The sequence below is a fragment of the Notolepis coatsorum genome (genome assembly GCF_963971535.1).
Source record: "Notolepis coatsorum genome assembly, chromosome: 6".
NCBI lineage: Eukaryota > Metazoa > Chordata > Actinopteri > Aulopiformes > Paralepididae > Notolepis > Notolepis coatsorum.
The window spans coordinates 174,592,647-174,613,513 of NC_140170.1; the positions used below are offsets into that span (position 1 = coordinate 174,592,647).

Here is a 20,867-nt window from a genome sequence, read left to right on the forward strand (position 1 = left end):
AGCCATGGACGCTCTGCCAGTCAGCTATGGACGCTCTGCCAGTCACCTATGGACGCTCTGCCAGTCACCTATGGACGCTCTGCCAGTCACCTATGGACGCTCTGCCAGTCACCTATGGACGCTCTGACAGGGGCATTTTCTGAGTATTTCAATAAAAAAACATGTTTAAATTCAACTGTAGCCTCCTGGTATTTCTAACATAATTGAACCATCCCAAAGAGAGAGATAGAACCATGTGTGTCTATTTCAATTAGACACTGCCTAATTGATCACCATATTAAAATTGGAATTACCGGTAGCAGACAACTCTCATTTTGGAAGTAAAACCCCCCATTAGAACAAATCTCCTTCTGCTCAGCATCACAGGGTCTCCAGAAACCCTCCCCGTTGTCCCTTCATTGAGAGAAAAGTGACACAGGGGCAACTTTCCAACGAGGTAATTCGTATGTAAGCCACAGCCAACCCCGAGCCCTCCGTGTAGAAGCCATTCAAGTTGAAGCATAATGTTTAGCATGGCAGAGTGCCATGAGCCTATGAGGGGAGGGTCAGGAAGAGCCCTACTAGTATGTTCTATATAAAGACTTCCAAGCACACGGGAGTCTAACGCTAACTACATTGGCTTCAATTCAAACTCTGATGACTAGCACATGACGAGGACTAACAATCTAACAAATCTAAGAACTACAGATGTGTGAACCTTGAGTGTGTGAGACCATAGCTGTGTGTGCGTGTGTGTGTGTGTGTGTGTGTGGGAAAGCACTTTATTGAGACTAAACTCACGCCAACAGAAGTGGTTTCCATTTCAACTGAAGGAGTTAGTAAGGGTTGTGGATGCCTCTCCATTCACTGTGAATCGGAGGATCTAGCCTGCAGCTTTCCAGCTCCTGTGCTCGCCGTCTCCCGGAGGGCTCGTCTGAGTGGAGTTTAAACAAGGACACCACAGAGGAAGACAACCTGACGGCCGAGGTACGAGCTACATGCTACCTTTATGATCAACACCCGACACAATGTTAGCTTTCTGATCAATTAATTTGGTTGGCTATTAATAAACATCAGTAGTTGAACTGTGTTATGGAATTTCCAGGGAGAATATATTCATTAACCATATGTGCGCATATCCATGGCTTAATGCGTGCATTTTATAGTTTAACCATATTAAAGTCTTAAATATCACATATCTCACACAATGATGACTTCTACTGCTACTTGGTTGACATGACATGTTTTGTTGAATTCAGTTAAATATGCTAAATCCATGAATGATGCCGACATGACATGGCTTGTTGTAACCATAGGATTTAAGTGTTAATTGCACAATTTAATCCGACAGGTAATGTTTTCTGCATAGACAGTTAAATGTTTAATGGAATTTAGAGAATACGCTTAAAGCATAATGGTGATCTGATTGTGTAGGAACCAGACTATAGGGTCAAGTTCATCATTTAACCCAATTGACCCTTGAATACAGTTAATTAGCCACTGTTATTTAGATTGTATGTAAATACTAAAGGAAACATGTTGTTGTTGTTGTTGTAAACAGATGCTATATTTGAATGTATAAATCTGAGATGATGAAGGGATACAAGTTCAGCTCATTAGAACGTCTGTCATCCCCTTTGTTTGAATTAGAAAAGATTGCCCAGTGAGTAGGGAGTGTCTACAGTGGAAGTGTCTGTACTGAGAGGTATTACTGGGTCTATATGAAGGGTCTGTACGGAGAGGTATTACTGGGTCTATATGAAGGGTCTGTACTGAGAGGTATTACTGGGTCTATATGAAGGGTCTGCTCTGAGAGGTAGTATTGCATCTACAGTGGAAGGGTCTGTGCTGAGAGCTAGTATTGCGTCTACAGTGGAAGGGTCTGCTCTGAGAGGTAGTATTGCGTCTACAGTGGAAGGGTCTGCTCTGAGAGGTAGTATTGCGTCTACAGTGGAAGGGTCTGCTCTGAGAGGTAGTATTGGGTCTACAGTGGAAGGGTCTGCTCTGAGAGGTAGTATTGGGTCTACAGTGGAAGGGTCTGCTCTGAGAGGTAGTATTGGGTCTACAGTGGAAGGGTCTGCTCTGAGAGGTAGTATTGCGTCTACAGTGGAAGGGTCTGCTCTGAGAGGTAGTATTGCGTCTACAGTGGAAGGGTCTGCTCTGAGAGGTAGTATTGCGTCTACAGTGGAAGGGTCTGCTCTGAGAGGTAGTATTGCGTCTACAGTGGAAGGGTCTGCTCTGAGAGGTAGTATTGCGTCTACAGTGGAAGGGTCTGCTCTGAGAGGTAGTATTGTGTCTACAGTGGAAGAGTCTGTGCTGAGAGGTAGTATTGGGTCTACAGTGGAAGGGTCTGCTCTGAGAGGTATTTGCTGTTGAAGCAGGACAGTTGACCACCGACACATAGTTGTGGGTTGTGACTGAATGCAGAATGGAACAGCTCTGAATTAACCAAGATGACCAGATGCACACAACTAAACTAATTCTCTCTGAATGTCGTTGGCTTTGTAAATGTGTTTTTAAGATAACATTATTGTCTAGTCCTCTTTTTCTTGGATCTCAAGCTAACCTGATCTCTTTCTCTCTCTGCAGTCTCTCTCCCCAGCGGCTGGTTAACTGATCTACGAACAGTCTCCAAGCAAAACACACGCCATGAGGACATTCCTCCTACTCTGCCTGTTGGCGCTAGGCAACGCTAAATATCAACCCATCGATGTCATGGAGCTGCTCAGAAGCTACGACATCATGATGGGTGATGAGGGTGATGAGGGTGATGAGGACAATGGCAATGATAATGATGTCGATGCTGATGATGAAGATGATGAAGATGATGATGATGATGACGATGACGACTGTCTACCGGGCTGTCAGTGCTCTCCCAGAGTGGTTCAGTGTTCTGACCAGGGTGAGGTGACTAAAGCCACATCTATACTCTTGTGCCTGTGCGCGTGTGTTCGCTCTGTATGCATTCAATAGTAATGCGCCAGGCAGGCAGACAAGAGTGATCAACTAAGCATTTCCTGGTTGATAAAAAGATGAGAGGGCTAACAGCAAACTTGAAATACTTAACCTACAAAGTACAAACATGAGCCTGTTTTGACAGCAGAATATTGACGTAACCAAGATTTGCTGGGGGAAATGTTTTTGAATGTATACTGTAGGTATTTACGCTACAATAATGAGGTTGAGTCCATTGGCATGTCCCCCAACTGCTTTCAAAACCTTTTCAAATCAACCTGAAATTGACAGAAACAATGATCTTTCGCCTTTTGTAAACAAAAACTGTCTGTCTGTCCACCTGCCCGTCTCTATCTGTCTGTCTCAACAGGTCTGCTATCGGTTCCTGAAAAAATTCCTGTGGACACAATGATGATCGACCTCCAAAACAACGACATCACAGACATCAAGGAGGATGACTTCAAAGGCATGGATAAACTTTATGTAAGCACACTTTTCATAACATTCAGTGTTTTCTGGGCGGCTATGTGGCACAGTGGGCAAGGCGCTCGCAACGAATGCTGGAGACTAGGCTCGAACAGGATGCCTCCTGTTCGAGCCCCGCTCTCCACATTGCTTTCAGTTTAGCTGGTCGTCCACAGTAATACACATTGGCCGTATTACGGGGAGGGAAACTGAAGGGTGGGGATCGGGCGTTGTGGACAGCGACTCCTACAGGTAGGTTGGTGCGCCTGCGCAGTAGAATCAAGAAGCGACGGGGGCGGGGCCCCTCCAAAGCCCAGACCCCCGACGCTGAAAGATCGAGCCGCGCAGGTGAAAAGATGCGACGGCTGTTACCTCGAGTATCGGAGGGGACTCGTGCTATGTATGACTTAGTCCACATTGCAGCCGACTTGTGGGAGGCAAGAAACAACGTTCGAAGACAGGGGAGGGTTGAATTGGACGATATGAAAATTGGGATGGGAGAAAAATTGAAAATGGGAGAAAAAGTGGATAAAAAAAATACATTCAGTGTTTTCTCTGGATAAACTTTATGTAAGCACACTTTTCATAACATTCAGTGTTTTCTCTGGATAAACTTTATGTAAGCACACTTTTCACAACATTCAGTGTTTTCTCCTATAATTTCTCTATAGGTGATTAAGGGAGTCTTTAGTGGTTTTGGCTCCACGTCAATCCCTGTTTTGATTGTAGTCCAGGTTTAATTCTTTAAGCTGTTCTTATTTAGATAATTCATATTAACAACACTGATTCTATACATTGACCCTCAACCTTTTTGCGCTTTGGTTGGAAATTGTTATAAAGTGTTATACAGTATATTATAGACAGACAGACAGACTGACCGATAGATAAAACAGATACATACATACACAGTATATATACTGTATATATATAGATAGATAGATAGATAGATAGATAGATAGATAGATAGATAGATAGATAGATAGATAGATAGATAGATAGATAGATAGATAGATAGATAGATAGATAGATAGATAGATAGATAGATAGATAGATAGATAGATAGATAGATGGATAGATAGATAGATAGATATATGCTATAGATAGACCTGCTGTGATCTACCACCACAATACCCTCCGGTTCCTGTGGAAACAATGGGAGGTAGAGAAACAGTCTCAAGTTGTGTGGTTAGGAATATTTGGCAAAAAGCACAAGGATGCTTCAGATGAATGAGGTCCAAACCTGACACTGCTTTACACCACAAGATTCCCTGCGAAGTCATGCCGTTAGGCTTGTTTGGTTTTCTAGTAATGTAGCCTTTTTAGCCAAGACACAAGAAGCAAATGGAGTCCGTTCACCTTAGTTAAAGCTGCATTGACCGATTTGAAAAGCGGACCACACACACAATTATGTGGCCGGGCGGCGGGGAATGCGGACCACGTAGACTCAACCACTAAACGACCTGCTTATTCCACGTAACTGTGTTTGTGGTCGAGTCTGTGCGGTCCGTTATTAACAATGTATGGTTCAGCTTAGGAATGAAGGATGTTATGAATCCATTTGGCAAAGACACGAGACCCAACTGCTCCACACACGTTGAAAAGCCCAGCTCAAAGTAAATGTATACGTTTGGTGTGTTTAGTCTCTCGTGCAGAAGGGGGGGGGGGGGGGGGGGCAGGGTCTGTCTGCATCTGTCAAACCTGGTCAGTTATACATGTGTCATCCACATGGTAATTACGTAGAAGAAGTCATATTAAAAATAAATTTCAGACTGCCCAAAACAAATTGATTAGAGTAGTGTTAAAGCTTCCTACCCGCACTCACCTGGATGTAGCCATATTTAATCAACTTAATTGGCTCCCAGTGGAAAAACGGGTTATTCAAATCAAGTTGGGCCTTACCCATAAAATAATGTATAATAGGGTCCCCTCATATCTCTCAAATTATTTTATGTGCTTTAGGGACACCCACTCCTATGCAACGAGGGGCAGTTTAACTGATATCAAACTGTGCATTTTTAGTAGCTCAATGGGGGAAAATACCTTTCGGTACTCTGCAGCCTATGAGTGGAACAAACTGCCAGTGTCCATAAAAATTATTGTCTCGGAAGGAATTTTAAAAAAAGAGATGAAGAAATGGCTTAGTCGCGTAGGATGATGATATATGGGGGTGTGCTGTAGACTTTGTGTTTGTTTGTGTTATTGCATTTATTTTGTATTGTATTTATATGTCTTATTTGTGCATGGTGGATATTAGTCATCTTGTCCATTGTCCATTGTGAGGACCACAATGGAAATAAACCGTAAGGTTTTATTGTGTTTTAATCCTCGACGATTTTAGATTATATGTGATGGCTGTACATGTGTGTACCGGTATTGTATGTAATTTTGATTGTCAAATAAATTCAATCAATTCAATAAATCAATCAATACTCTGTACAATGGCAGCAGCAGCATGGATACATCAAGCCACAGAATTAAAGATAGCATCAGTCCATTTGGTCATGTATTTCATATCATAGGCAAATATGGTCCATTCACCTCACATAACCTCACCCTGTCTGCCTCCCCTCCCCATCTGGGAGACGCTGTAAGTCCTGTAACAGCTGTGAAGAAAAACACTGTTGACACCAGTTGAAATAGCCCGACAACATCAGTCCAAATACAGACTGACGGAATGAAGTCCACCCCCTTTCACCCTCTCCCCCACCTAGCCAACAAGACATTAGTCTGATTATAAAGTTTAGTATAATTATTAGCATTCACCTTACCCTATCTCACCCTTTCAACATCCAACTAATGTTGGTCTGATTGTTAAATGTAGTGTAATGATCAGTGTTCACCTAACACATCCGTTCAACCCCTCAAGACAAGACAAGTCAAGTACGATTTATTTGTAGCCCAAAATCACATTCCATGTCTAAATGGGCGTCACATGTCCACAATGGAACAACACCCCCTGGCTTAAGCCCCACGGAAGATAAGAAAATACTGTATATGGGCATATGAATGAGAGATCAATAGGTGTTGAAGTGGGCAGAAATTGAGGAATAATAATAATAATAACGATGATAATAATATAATATACAATATAACATAATAATAATAATAATAATAATAATAATAATAATAATAATAATAATAATAATAATAATAATAATAATAATAATAATAATAATAATAATAATAATAATAATAATAAAAAAAAAATAATAGTATAACATATTATATATTTTTTTATCAAATATATATATATATATTTTTTTACATGAAACAAAACATATCACAATACAATAATAATAATACATAAAAAGACTTCCCAGGACAATAACTTAACACCACATGACAAGACAATAACTGAGACAGACTGTACAGTGATCATCCTACATGGACACTCGATCGTTCTCTCCCCCCCCCCCCCCCCCCCCCCGCTCACCCAAGGACCTCAACGTGAGTCACACTCACAATACATTATTCAGTAATCAAAAACAAAAACATATTATAATACTATCATATATCATATAATATATATATCTAATAATATAAATAATACAAGGAGAATTAGATAGGCATAAGAGGGGTGAACATCAAATATCTGCTTACATCATTCCAAAAGTATAGGAACATTTTATTCCCACCAGAGGGTCGAGGACATCTGTTCTGTGAGCGCAGGCTCTGGCCGTGTTGGAGCTCACAGCTGTGTAGAAACCACATCAAGGCAGCTACTGTGCTGTTATCACTGTGCTTTATCAAACCAGCAATCAGCACACGACCAGGGTATTGGCAACGCAGGATATATAAGACGACCCTGACTAATATAAGACAACCCTGAGAATGAGACAAACGTGTTGACAGACTAACCATCAACCCTTTCACTGCCACACTACCAAACGGTTAACCCTTTCACTGCGACAACACAGAAGGTTGACCCTTTCACTACCACACTACAGACGGTTAACCCTTAACTATCACACTACAGTGGTGTTAAAGGAAAACTCCAACATTTTGGGAAATTAGCTTATTTGCCATCTACCCTGGAGTTAGACAAGAAGATACATACCCTTTTCTTCTCTGTGCATGCAGTAGGAGTAGGAAGACGCGCACCGTTAGCCTAGCTTAGCGTCAGTCACTGGAAGTAGGTTCCTCCATTAGCCTAGTTCCCAACGTCTTCCTACTCCTACTGCATGCACAGAGAAGAAAAAGGTGTGCATCTTCTTGTCTAACTCCAGGGTTCCCAAAATGTTGGAGTGTTAAGATACATACCTTTTTCTTCTCTGTGCATGCAGTAGGAGTAGAAAGACGTGCACCGTTAGCCTAGCTTAGCGTCAGTCACTGGAAGTAGGTTCCTCCATTAGCCTAGTTCCCAACGTCTTCCTACTCCTACTGCATGCACAGGAGAATAATGTATGCATCTTCTTGTCTAACTCCAGGGTAGAGGCCAAATAAGATAATTTCCCAAAATGTTGGAGTTTTCCTTTAAAGGGTTAACATTATGTAGTGTGGCAGTGAAAGGGTTAAACAGGCTGACAGAGGGGCCATCATGTGGTATCTGTACGCTGGTGTTTACCCCTCCGACACCGTAGCAGCTAGAGGTAAGATACTAGTATCATGTGAAACTAGAGAACCTTTTAGTTCCTGACTGTGTCAAAAAATACCGTAAGCTAGCTGGACCACAATCACAGGTGGTTTTGTGTGACGTAACCAGGCAACAGTGTTTGTTTACAGCTTAACACATTGTATTTAAATCGGAATACATTTAATTCTGCTCCGATTCTTTTTCCCCCCTGGTAGTCATGGATAGCCTGAACTGTCTCTACACTGTGTTAGCACTGCGCCAGCATTCCACTAGTAGGAACAGCCGTAAAACTCTATGAGGAAACCATCCCATCTCCCCACGCCACCCCTGCAGTTCACACACAGAACCACCGCTTTACCTCAATTATGTGTAATAAGTTGCTGCAGTCATTTCTCCGGTTGATACCATTAGTTGCACATGTTTGGTGTGTGTGGGGTGGGGTGGGGTGGGGTGGTGGCCTAAGGAATGGCCATCATAATGTCTGAAGCCAGGCCATGTTAATGGCCAACAACAAGATGTCCAATATCTATCACAAGTAGGGATGCTCGATATTGGCTTTTTTACCGATACCGATATACCGATATTGTCCAACTCTTAATTTCCGATACCGATATCAACCGATACCGATATATGCAGGGTTCCCCCCCACAAAAAACTGAATAATTTCAGGTAATTAACATTACATATCTCTTGTCGTGTAATTAACACAACATTATGCATACTTTGACAATAAATAAAATAATAATTTGTTCTTACTTGCTTGCCTGGGTAAATAAAGGTTAAATAAATGTAAAAAAAATATATATATATATATATATATATATATATATATATATATATATATATATATATATATATATTTTTTTTTTGAAAACCGATACCGATATTTTCCGATATCACATTTACTATCGGCCGTCAGTAGGCCGATAATATCAGACATCCCTAATCACAAGGTATTGGGAACACTTTTCTCCTCTACTCTGTTGTGTTGTGTTCTATTTGGACTCTATTCTCTAATATTCTACAGGCCTTGTCGCTCGGATCAACACGTTCTCCAAGATCCACCCCAAGACCATCTGACTTGACTGCCTTCATCTATTCTATTTTTATAACTCTATTCTATAATTCCACTCTATCCTTCCCCTACAGGCCCTGTTCCTGATCAACAACAAGATCTCGAAGATCCACCCCAAGGCCTTTAAGAACATGGGACGTCTCAGGCTGCTCTACCTGTCCTACAACCACATGACCCAGGTCCCTGCCAACCTGCCACCCAACCTACTGGAGCTGCGCTTCCACGAGAACAGGATCAGCAGCATCAAGAAGGACGCCTTCAAAGGCCTGAGGAGTCTACATGTGCTGGGTAACCATGGGACTTCGTACGGGGTGGCTCTCTCGTCAGCGGGTCTCAGCGGGTCCTTAGGAAATACAACACTCGTAGCATAATTAACCCTTTCACTGCCACACGACAGAAGGTTACCCCTTTACTATCACACAACCGACGGCGATGCTCCATCATTAGCATCATTAGCTCCACACGGATGTGGAGTTAATGATGCTAATGATGGAGCATCGCCGTCGGTTGTGTGATAGTAAAGGGCTAACCTTCTGTATTGTCACAGTGAAAGGGTTAACCGGCTGTCGCGTGGCAGTGAAAGGGTTAAACTATTGGAATTATACACTGTTCCACTCTACCAGCAGACCATTAGAACATTGCTACAGACAATAACAAGATTGCATTGTATGTTAGTTTTCTCTCTCTTTCTCTCTCTCATATTAATGAATACTCGTGTTTGAGTTTGTGCAATGTGTGTGTTTTGTGTTTGTGTAATGTGTGTGTTTTGTGCTTGTGTGCCATGTTATGCCGACCTCACAAAATGTATTCCCATGGAAATAGATAGTAAAATGTATTGTTATGGTAACAGCAATGGATATGATGTATATGTTTCATGGACAGAGATGGGTGCCAACCCTCTGGCCAACAGTGGGATTGACGGGGGAGCTTTTGATGGCATGGAAAGTATTTACATTGGATTTGCAGAGACCAAGCTGACAGCTGTACCCAAAGGTAAAGAACCATTCTAACCCTGGAACACCGTGTCTGTGTGTTATTCTGTCTGTCTGTCTGTCTGTCTGTCTGTCTGTCTGTCTGTCTGTCTGTCTGTCTGTCTGTCTGTCTGTCTGTCTGTCTGTCTGTCTGTCTGTCTGTCTGTCTGTCGTATTAGATACAATATCTAAGAAAACTAAATGTTTGTATTTCTGCCTCCTAGACTTGCCCTCTTCCATCTCAGACCTTGCTCTGGACTATAACAAGATCACTAAGATTGAAGTAGAGGACTTCATCAGATACAAAAACCTGCAGAGGTAACACCTGGCGAAGGCACAGAACAGCATGTCTAAAACAACAGTTCAGCATGTCTAAGACAGAACAGCATGTCTAAAACAGAACAGCATGTCTAAGACAGAACAGCATGTCTAAGACAGAACAGCATGTCTAAAACAGAACAGCATGTCTAAGACAGAACAGCATGTCTAAGACAGTTCAGCATGTCTAAGACAGTTCAGCATGTCTAAAACAGAACAACATGTCTAAAACAGAACAGCATGTCTAAAACAGAACAACATGTCTAAAACAGTTCAGTATGTCTAAGACAGAACAGCATGTCTAAAACAGAACAACATGTCTAAAACAGAACAGCATGTCTAAAACAGAACAGCATGTCTAAGACAGTTCAGCATGTCTAAGACAGAACAGCATGTCTAAGACAGAACAGCATGTCTAAGACAGTTCAGCATGTCTAAGACAGTTCAGCATGTCTAAAACAGTTCAGCATGTCTAAGACAGAACAGCATGTCTAAGACAGAACAGCATGTCTAAGACAGTTCAGCATGTCTAAGACAGTTCAGCATGTCTAAAACAGTTCAGCATGTCTAAGACAGAACAGCATGTCTAAGACAGTTCAGCATGTCTAAGACAGTTCAGCATGTCTAAAACAGTTCAGCATGTCTAAAACAGTTCAGTATGTCTAAGACAGAACAGCATGTCTAAAACAGAACAGCATGTCTAAAACAGAACAACATGTCCAAAACAGAACAGCATGTCTAAGACAGTTCAGCATGTCTAAAACAGTTCAGCATGTCTAAAACAGTTCAGCATGTCTAAGACAGAACAGCATGTCTAAAACAGTTCAGCATGTCTAAGACAGAACAGCATGTCTAAAACAGTTCAGCATGTCTAAAACAGAACAGCATGTCTAAAACAGAACAGCATGTCTAAAACAGAACAGCATGTCTAAAACAGAACAGCATGTCTAAGACAGAACATCATGTCTAAAACAGTTCAGCATGTCTAAGACAGTTCAGCATGTCTAAAACAGTTCAGCATGTCTAAAACAGAACAGCATGTCTAAGACCGAACAGCATGTCTAAGACAGTTCAGCATGTCTAAGACAGAACAGCATGTCTAAAACAGAACAACATGTCTAAAACAGAACAGCATGTCTAAAACAGTTCAGCATGTATAAGACCGAACAGCATGTCTAAAACTGTTCAGCATGTCTAAGACCGAACAGCATGTCTAAGACAGAACAGCATGACTAAGACCGAACAGCATGTCTAAAACTGTTCAGCATGTCTAAGACAGTTCAGCATGTCTAAAACAGAACAGCATGTCTAAAACTGTTCAGCATGTCTAAGACAGAACAGCATGTCTAAGACAGAACAGCATGTCTAAGACAGTTCTGTAACCCTGTGTTAAAGGGATACATTGACATAGGGAATTGTAGTCTGTTCTTTTTCTTCACAACACAGGGTTTCTTAAACGATGGCTCAAAAAGGGGATGGGGTGCAGTATATTCACATTTCGTTTAACAGCTTGGTATTAATGTTAGCGTTCATTATTTGAAACCAAGGGGTACTGTGAACAGGGCCTAACAAGTCAGACATGCAGACCTCTGTCTAACAAGGCATTTTCAAGACAAGCTAAAGAACAAATGTTTAAAATTCTAAACATCACCATTGTAAATATACAACACTGACCACTAGTTGTACTGTATCTTGCAGACTGGGGTTGGCCTTCAACCAGATCAAGTTTGTAGAGAATGGAAGCTTGGCCAACATCCCCAACATCCGAGAGATTCACCTGGACAACAACAAGCTGAAGAAGGTCCCCCCAGGTCTCAGCTCCCTCCGCTACCTCCAGGTACCATGCAGCCCATCAACGCTATCCTTCTGTAACCTATGGTACCATGCAGCCCATCACAGCTATCCTTCTGTAACCTATGGTACCATGCAGCCCATCTAGGGCTGACCTTCGGGGAAAAAAATTGGAATTTGAAGCTTCGGGGCCGAGATTCGATTTTAATTCGAAGCTTCGAGATACAAAATAAATAAATAAAATAATTAAAAAATTTTATTTATTTATATATTTTTTTATATATATTTTTTTTATGTTGTGGGACTTGTACAGCACTTTGTTCACCTTTGTCAGTGCTGTAAGGTTTAAACCTTTTAAAATCTTAGACAAACAAAACACTTTGCTTTCATGAAATATTGTAAGCCGTCATTTGAGGCTTTATAAAAGCAGCACAATGAACACAAATCTGTCAGTGCCGAGTCCGACCTCATCTTAAATAACAAACATCATTGCTTGTTGTAATTAACAAAGAGGCAGAGTTGATTTAGCAAAAGAAAAAAAAATCATATATATATATATATTTTTTTTTTTAATAATCGGATTTTATTTTCATATTCGAATCCCATGCCCATCGAACGAAGCTTCGAAGTATTTAAGACAGCCCTAACCCCATCACAGCTATCTTTCTGTAACCTATGGAACCATGCAGGCCCATCACAGCTATCCTTCTCAGAGCTCACTCAAGGTATCACTAAATCTACTGGAATCTATGGAACCTGCGCAACAAACAAGAATAAGAGAAAACAAACAGCAATAGTAAAAGCATTTGTGGCGACAGCCACGTTTTAATTGCTAGCGTTAGAATGTGAGTACTAATTTTACGCCAATGAGAAAATCCTAGCACGAAAATAATTCAAATTCTATCCCTTTGTCTCCGCAGGTGATATACCTCCATGTCAACAACATCAACAGTGTAGGAGTCAATGACTTCTGTCCCAGCAGCACTGGCGCTAAGAAGAACCTGTACACAGGAATCAGTCTGTTCGCCAACCCTGTTAAATACTGGAACATCCAGCCAGCCACCTTCCGCTGCGTCGGCGGCCGCAGAGGGGTCCAGATGGGGAACTTCAGGAGGAGGAAGTAGAGACTGTTCCTGTGCCCTGGATACGTCACAGCAGCAGTGGTGGCTAGGGGTGGTCTTGGTTCTGATTCCAAGCCCGTCCCTGCTAAGGTCTAAACTTTGGTTTTAAATGCAGGCTGCAGTGCTAAATCTGAGGAGAGTTCATTGTGATAAAAAAAAAGGGCTAATTCTAAATATTATGACTACATTTACATGTGTTTTGCGGGGAAATAATTATTTGTTTATTTTTTCAATTGACTATTTTATCTGGAAGTGGTGGCAATTAAAGAGGAAATAATGTTAATAATGTGACAGATTAATAATGATAAAATAATGTGTTCAAAACTGCTTATTAGCGTTATGCAGCTAATATTAACCATGTCCCGAAGGTATGAACATAGAGAAAATATGTGTGGACAGACAGCGATGTATGTCCCAGAATTCACTCCTCTCTGTTAAAGACAGCATCATCCTTCTCCACTGTTCTAGTGGTCCCTGCACACAGCTAATCTCCTCTTCAACTGGTGTAGGGCTTCACACAAACCATGCCACAGCGCCTCCTAGTGATACACACACAAATTAAGAATAGGAGAAAGCAGAGTTGAATAGAAAGTTATAAAAAGAAAAAGAAAAATACAATTGGTCGTAGTGGTAACATTTTGAGATATGCTCGACTCAAACTGTTGCCTTTTTTCTTTTTATACACACAAAAGAAGAGAATATAATAGAATCTTTAGTTTTACAGTTTGGTCAACCTCTACCCAGAATCACCCTGCTGATATATTCTCCCTCCAAAACAACTAGTTGTATTATTTTTAGTGCTGTCAATAGATTTAAAAATGTTTTACTAATTAATCTCACAATTTTCTGTAATTAATCTAGATTAAAAATAGCATTTTTCTACTTAAGACCGAAGTTTGTAACCGATATTTACTTGAGTAAAATCATGGAATTAATGTAAAATCAACACAAAGAAAGTATATTTAGATTCAAAGACTATTTTAATAGCTTTCTTTGAATACAGTTTCTCTCCTGTGAAATACAAATGTTCAACAAAAGCATCAACATTGACTCAGCTAGACCTCTTTCTTATATCTGCAGCGCTAAGATTGAAGATTTTTCACTCCATAGATTAATCTAGATACATTTATTTTAATGCTTTAAATAATTTAAATTAATCTCAAATTAAAGCATTAATTTTGACAGCCCTAATTAGTATTATTATCATCTCAATGTTTTTTTTTTTCATTTCTATTTCTATGTTATTTCTGTCACTTTTGCACCATTTTGGGAGCAGCTAAAATCCCTGTCAATGTCACTCAGTTAACTTTAGTATTGTTGTCAGAGATGGCACAGATAATCCATGAGGGGCACAGCCGTCAATACAATAATGCTCATCTGGGCAGGGAATAACTAAGAATCAAATACTCCAAATAATCATTGGTTACTTGTCATACTGGATGGTACAGTGGCTTGAGTCACCAACACAACCAACATCAACCATATTATGGCGGGTGCCTAATGTTAATCTTCCACCATGGGATCAGTTAAATGATTTGTATCTGTTTAGTTTCCTCACTGCATGTTTTATCCATCATGTAAAGTCTTGCCTGTATTTAGAAGCATTAGGTTGTGTTACAGAACCTGTATATCTCCATGATTGTAGTGTTCTTACAGAACCTGTATAGAAGCATTAGGTCGTGTTCTTACAGGACCTGTACAGAAACATTAGGTTGTGATCTTACAGAACCTGTATATCTCCATGATCATAGAACATCTTCCATGTTAACACATCCACTGTCCAACATGTTTTTCTACCAGTGTTTCCTACGCTGGTATGGTGCTATATTTATTGTGTTTATATGTTCTAATTCAACATAAAATACCCAATCTATATTGGATTACACTCCACAGGCTCCCCTTAAACCAGCAGGTGACATTTCTGGTACCTGAACATGTATGTGTCTCAAATAAAACTCAAACACCCCTACTGCTGTTGTTCTCCTTTATCTATTGACAAACGTTCCAGTGATTCAGACCCACAGACAGCATAGAGGTGTCCATTTGATTCAGCGATTCAGACCAACAGACAGCATATAGTTGTCCATTTGAAGTAACTGGACAACCAGAATCAACATTGACATCATGATTTGTGCCAACCCTCTCAACCTTATTAGTGTACACAGTCAGGAGCAGACAGTCCCTCATCCTACCAGTAGATGGCACATTCTCTACTCAATATAGATAAGATAAGATATTCCTTTATTGATCCCCTTGGGGAAATTCAGATATCATAGCAGCATGGGGGACGGGAGGTACAGGTAGTAGAAGACACACAGGTACAGGTCACAGAATTATAGTACAGTGGAGAAGTAAAAATATAAATAGAATAAAAAGGCAGTGTAAACAATATACAATATAATTAACTCTGGACATGCACATATGGGTAACAAGGTGCGAGATGAGGGTATGTATGCCCTCTCAGTTATTTTGCCCTACAATAAATATAGTTACAATATATAATCTAAATGTAATCTAATATATAATAAAAAAAAATAAACGAAATGCTAAAATGCTAAATATATGCAATATATAATCTAATAATCGAAGTCTAAATCTAATCTAATATAGTCTAAAAATGCTAAATGCTAAATATATGCTCTGATGAAGTATACAGTATACACATAAGGTGCAGTATGCATAAGGTAAGCATATTGTCCCTTTAGGTGGGAGTCAGCTACTATAGGTTCCTAGTAGTTGGATGTCTGGCAGCAGTCCCTGCCCACTGTCGTGGAGCCTGATGGCCGCTGGTATGAAAGACTGGCTGAGGCGGTTAGTTGAGTGTCGGGGGGGGTGTATGAGTCTGTGACTGAACATGACAGATAGACAGCCAGTGTTGGGACTAACTCGTTACAGTAACGCCCTTACTTTTGGCAGTAACTAGTACTCTAACGCATTACTTTTTAAATTCAGTAACTCAATTACGTTACTGCGTTATTTTTATGTAGATTTGGTAGCGAGCTGCAGTCCTGACTTCTGCGTCACCTGCGGAGACACGTGGTGGCCGTGTTTGTGTTTACTCTAGACTAGACTGTCATGGCGGCGCCCACTAAGTCGAGTTTTTACACATGGAGATATTCTCACTATTTCTCTTTTGTCGGGCACATAGAAAATAACGTTTTAGTTAAATGTAAATTGTGTCTTGGCTCAAAGATCCTATCTACTGCCCAAAACAGCAATTAAAATCTGTTTTAATTGAGAAACAACATGCTTCAACGAAAAGGTTTGAGGGGCTGGACTACATCTCGACCACCGCAGACATTTGATCCGTCCACAACAAAAGCTTCCTCGGGATAACGTCTCACTGGATAAACCCCACTACTTTACAATGCCAGAAAGCTGCATTGGCCTGTAAAAGGATAAAGGGTAGGCACACGTACAATGTCATTGCTGGTGAGATTGACCACATTCAAGCGATTGAAATAATGTTGTTTTAGTTTTTTAAGTAACTAAAAAGTTACTTTTCACAGTAACACATTACTTTTTGGTGTAAGTAATCAGTAAAGTAACCGAGTTACTTTTTAAATGAAGTAACTAGTAATGGTAACTAGTTACTATGTTTCAGTAACTACTAGCACAACACTGTAGGCAGCGTTGTCAACACTTACCACCAACAGTCGTTTTCATGATACATGTTTGTTCCCTGTATCCCACTGTTTGACACGTTGTTGCATTCCCTGTTTGTCAATCTCAGTCCTTAATGCTTTATAAGGGTGCCTGAGTATCGTCTCCTGTAGATGGCGCTATAGATCAAGAGTTGAAACAGGCTTCTGGGAGTCAGAGGAGGTCTGGAGAGGAGATGGGAGAGCGGATCACCGTGGATGATAAATGGGCCACAGCTTGTAGAGTAGATGGAGGCAGTGTGGATGGGCACATGGGAACGGGAGTTAAACGTCTAGGTCTACAAAAATCAAACTACCAGTCCACCACGGTTTCACATCACAGGGTTAAAAACCATTGTTACACAGTTACGTGTCTGAAAACCACCAGTACAGTGTTTTCAGTAGAGGTTTAGTATCTTAACTTTATGATGGTTGAGCAGCAGTACAGTCTCTTCAGTATCTTAACTTTATGATAGTTTAGCAGCAGTACAGTCTCTTCAGTACAGAGGGTCAGTATCTTAACTTTATGATAGTTTAGTAGCAGTACAGTCTCTTCAGTACAGAGGTTCAGAATCTTAACTTTATGATGGTTTAGTAGCAGTACAGTCTCTTCAGTACAGAGGGTCAGTATCTTAACTTTATGATAGTTTAGCAGCAGTACAGTCTCTTCAGTACAGAGGCAGTATCTCACACACCAGATGTCTGATCTTAAAAGCACCAGATGTCCACTGTCTTCCAGGTTTTATTGAGTTATGCTTTACTCCCAAAAATGACAATAAAAGGTGTGACTTCACTGACGACCATACTACTACCACCAAAACAATCACATAATCACGGTCAATTTAAATTTACTTTTGTTGCTGTTGTCCGTTTATCACAAATAATGTAACACCCAACCAAGTTAGATGCTGTATGTTGCTTCTGTCTGGTTGTCTAGGTACTGAGGGTAGTAGGGTTAGTAGCTTCTGTCTGATTGTGTAGGTACTGAGGGTAGTAGGGTTAGTAGCTTCTGTCTGATTGTCTAGGTACTGAGGGTAGTAGGGTTAGTAGCTTCTGTCTGATTGTGTAGGTACTGAGGGTAGTAGGGTTAGTAGCTTCTGTCTGGTTGTGTAGATACTGAGGGTAGTAGGGTTAGTAGCTTCTGTCTGATTGTGTAGGTACTGAGGGTAGTAGGGTTAGTAGCTTCTGTCCGATTGTGTAGGTACTGAGGGTAGTAGGGTTAGTAGCTTCTGTCTGATTGTGTAGGTACTGAGGGTAGTAGTGTTAGTAGCTTCTGTCTGATTGTGTTGGTACTGAGGGTAGTAGGGTTAGTAGCTTCTGTCTGGTTGTGTAGGTACTGAGGGTAGTAGGGTTAGTAGCTTCTGTCTGGTTGTGTAGGTACTGAGGGTAGTAGGGTTAGTAGCTTCTGTCTGCTTGTGTAGGTACTGAGGGTTAGTAGCTTCTGTCTGCTTGTGTAGGTACTGAGGGTAGTAGGGTTAGTAGCTTCTGTCTGATTGTGTAGGTACTGAGGGTAGTATGGTAAAATACAAGTAAGGCACTAAGACTACCAGAATAGATCATGGCACTAACACTACCAGGGTTGGGGGTTCTATTCCCTGTGTGTAGATCAATGGGTAGAGCATGGCACTAACAATACCAGGAAAGAGCAGGGCTGTCAATGATTACGCTTGCGTCAATAAACACAAATTTAAGAAAATCAGTAGCATGATCCATTTAGTTAATGAATTCATTCTCTGATGTCTGATCCTTGATCATCACATCACTGTATATCACGTGAATGCACATTGGTGAAAAGTGTGGACATTTTCAGTTTGGCTGACATTGAGTTGAATGGGATCAGCCGTCTCATTTATACAGGTTATCACCTTGGATGTCAGAATCATCAGCAATTTGTTGCATTGTTAACTAGCTAACATTTGATATATTGGTTGATTTCCTCAGATAGCTGGTATATTTAGCTTCTCCATGCATCTACCATATTATGCTTCAATAGAACTGGCACCAAAGTCTTGCACCAAGCAGAGCATCGATTGGTATTCTGGTATTCTGACGTGATGATGACCCTTCCTGCTTTTATAGTATCCTTATCTCATGCAAGACATGAATGTCATACGCGTCAACAAGGATGAAGCTTTGTCAACAGGGCGGTTCATTCAGTGTGTGTCTCTGCACTCTGCTTCCACGCCAGGCTGCACTGTTCCCACCGCCAGCCCACCTCCACCCGGCCTCCACCTGCATCAATCTATTTTATCATCAAGATATGCTCTACATGCCACGCTGGCTTCATGTCTCCAGTGTCTGATTGATTGATTGATTGAAAACTGTATCAACAGATTGCAGAATGGGTACAATACAGTACGGCTCAATACACACAATTGGGGGATGCAGACCAGAGAAAGACTGTTGTCTTGTTTACATCAGGGTCCCCCATTTTCAATTCATAATGTGACATTTATGACATACACAACATACAGATATACAGATATATATCATGACATTTACGACATACATGACATACAGATATACAGTACTGTTACATTTGTGACATACAAGATATGCAAATACAGTACTGTTAAACAGAGATCCTAACAGAAAATATATACATACGAGGGGGAGGAAACTGTACATGATGACATCATCCGAGGACGTGGTGGCTCTGCTCAGGATGTCCCCAGGCTCGCATGGATCTGTACTGAGAGTGTCTCGATAGCAGAGCCTTAGCGCCAAATACAACCGTGTCACCATTTGTCACTATGATTGGTTTAATTATGACGAGAGTGGTCCAGACTGAACTTGGTTTAATCCAAAGATCTGTTTGGAAAACGTGTTTAATGCAATGAGATGTTCAGGGAATGTCTGGTCACTTATTATTCTCCCAGGTCTGTATGTCAAGAGTCATGAGGAGCGTCAACACAGCAGATTAATGTGATTAATGTATATATTATTTTCTATAGTTATATAGAAATGTATTAATATAAGTAACTTATTAACACCCCCCCCATATATATATACTACTATTATTACTATTATTATTATTATTATTATTATTATTATTATTATTATTATTATTATTATTATTATTATTATTATTATTATTATATTATTATTATTATTATTATTATTATTATTATTATTATTATTATTATTATTATTATTATTATTATTATTATTATTATTATTATTATTATTATTATTATTATTATTATTATTATTATTATTATTATTATAATACTGTGAATTTCTCCACACCGGGGTGTGGCCAGCAATAGCAAGCAATGCATCAGACCAAAACAAGAAAGTGTAAACAAAGAGGTCCCAGCATTACTGATTGTCAGAAATGTATATTCAATCTTTATTTATACTCGATAAAATACTACCGAGTAGTGAAACTCATTTACAGTGTTATCAAGTTGTTACATTCACGTCAAGTGTCATAGTGCGTTAATAAATGAAGAAACATCAGAACAAAACAAAAAACAGAGGTAACAATTTAAAAGCAATTACATGTTGTGGTGACCTGATTGGTCATCAAGGTTCTAAACTAGAGTGTCTAGTTTCAGAGCTTCCTGCAGGGTATTCCATGAGATAGGGGCAGAGAAGCCAAAGGCAGATCTACCAAGCTCAGTCCAAACTCTAGGCACTGGATGACTGGATTGTGTACGACAGGGTCCATTCCAATAAAGAAGAAATATCATTTGGACTCTAATTATGACTTTATAAAGAAATATCCCCCTCCTCTTTCTCCACTGTATACTATCACATAGAAACTACGTAGAAATAATGAAAAAACCTGTCCTGTCAGTAGCTGAAGGATTCAGGCTGAGTCTATTGTTGTCTTTACCTTCTCACACTCCCTCAGAGAGGTTTACTGAAGCAGTACAGAGCTCCCTCCAGCCATGAAGTCACAGTGTTCTCTCTGAGGAGTCACATGTTAAAGGTAACGACCCAAAACTGATTTCACAGGCGATATACTTTTAT

General features: G+C 40.3%; 2 protein-coding genes across 2 annotated transcripts in view; one reads left to right on the top strand and one right to left on the bottom strand.

Annotated features, from left to right (window-relative positions):
* The window catches only part of cenpp (centromere protein P), a 245,573-nt gene that overhangs the window by 82,975 nt on the left and 141,731 nt on the right, over nucleotides 1-20,867 (bottom strand). The window lies entirely within an intron of this gene.
* aspn (asporin (LRR class 1)) lies at nucleotides 624-15,217 on the top strand. The gene is made up of 8 exons (XM_084316492.1): nucleotides 624-966; nucleotides 2,569-2,881; nucleotides 3,305-3,417; nucleotides 9,122-9,335; nucleotides 9,930-10,040; nucleotides 10,243-10,336; nucleotides 12,035-12,173; nucleotides 13,048-15,217. Exons 2-8 carry the CDS (start codon nucleotides 2,629-2,631, stop codon nucleotides 13,249-13,251), a joined length of 1,128 nt encoding a protein of 375 aa, XP_084172618.1. The 5' UTR covers nucleotides 624-966; nucleotides 2,569-2,628; the 3' UTR covers nucleotides 13,252-15,217.

Coding starts and splice junctions, on each gene's coding strand:
- aspn (XM_084316492.1), top strand. CDS start 2,629: ATGAGGACATTCCTCCTACTCTGCCTGTTGGCGCTAGGCAACGCTAAA. Junction 3,418..9,121: donor AAGGCATGGATAAACTTTAT/GTAAGCACACTT, acceptor CTTCCCCTACAG/GCCCTGTTCCTGATCAACAA. Junction 9,336..9,929: donor GAGGAGTCTACATGTGCTGG/GTAACCATGGGA, acceptor TTTCATGGACAG/AGATGGGTGCCAACCCTCTG.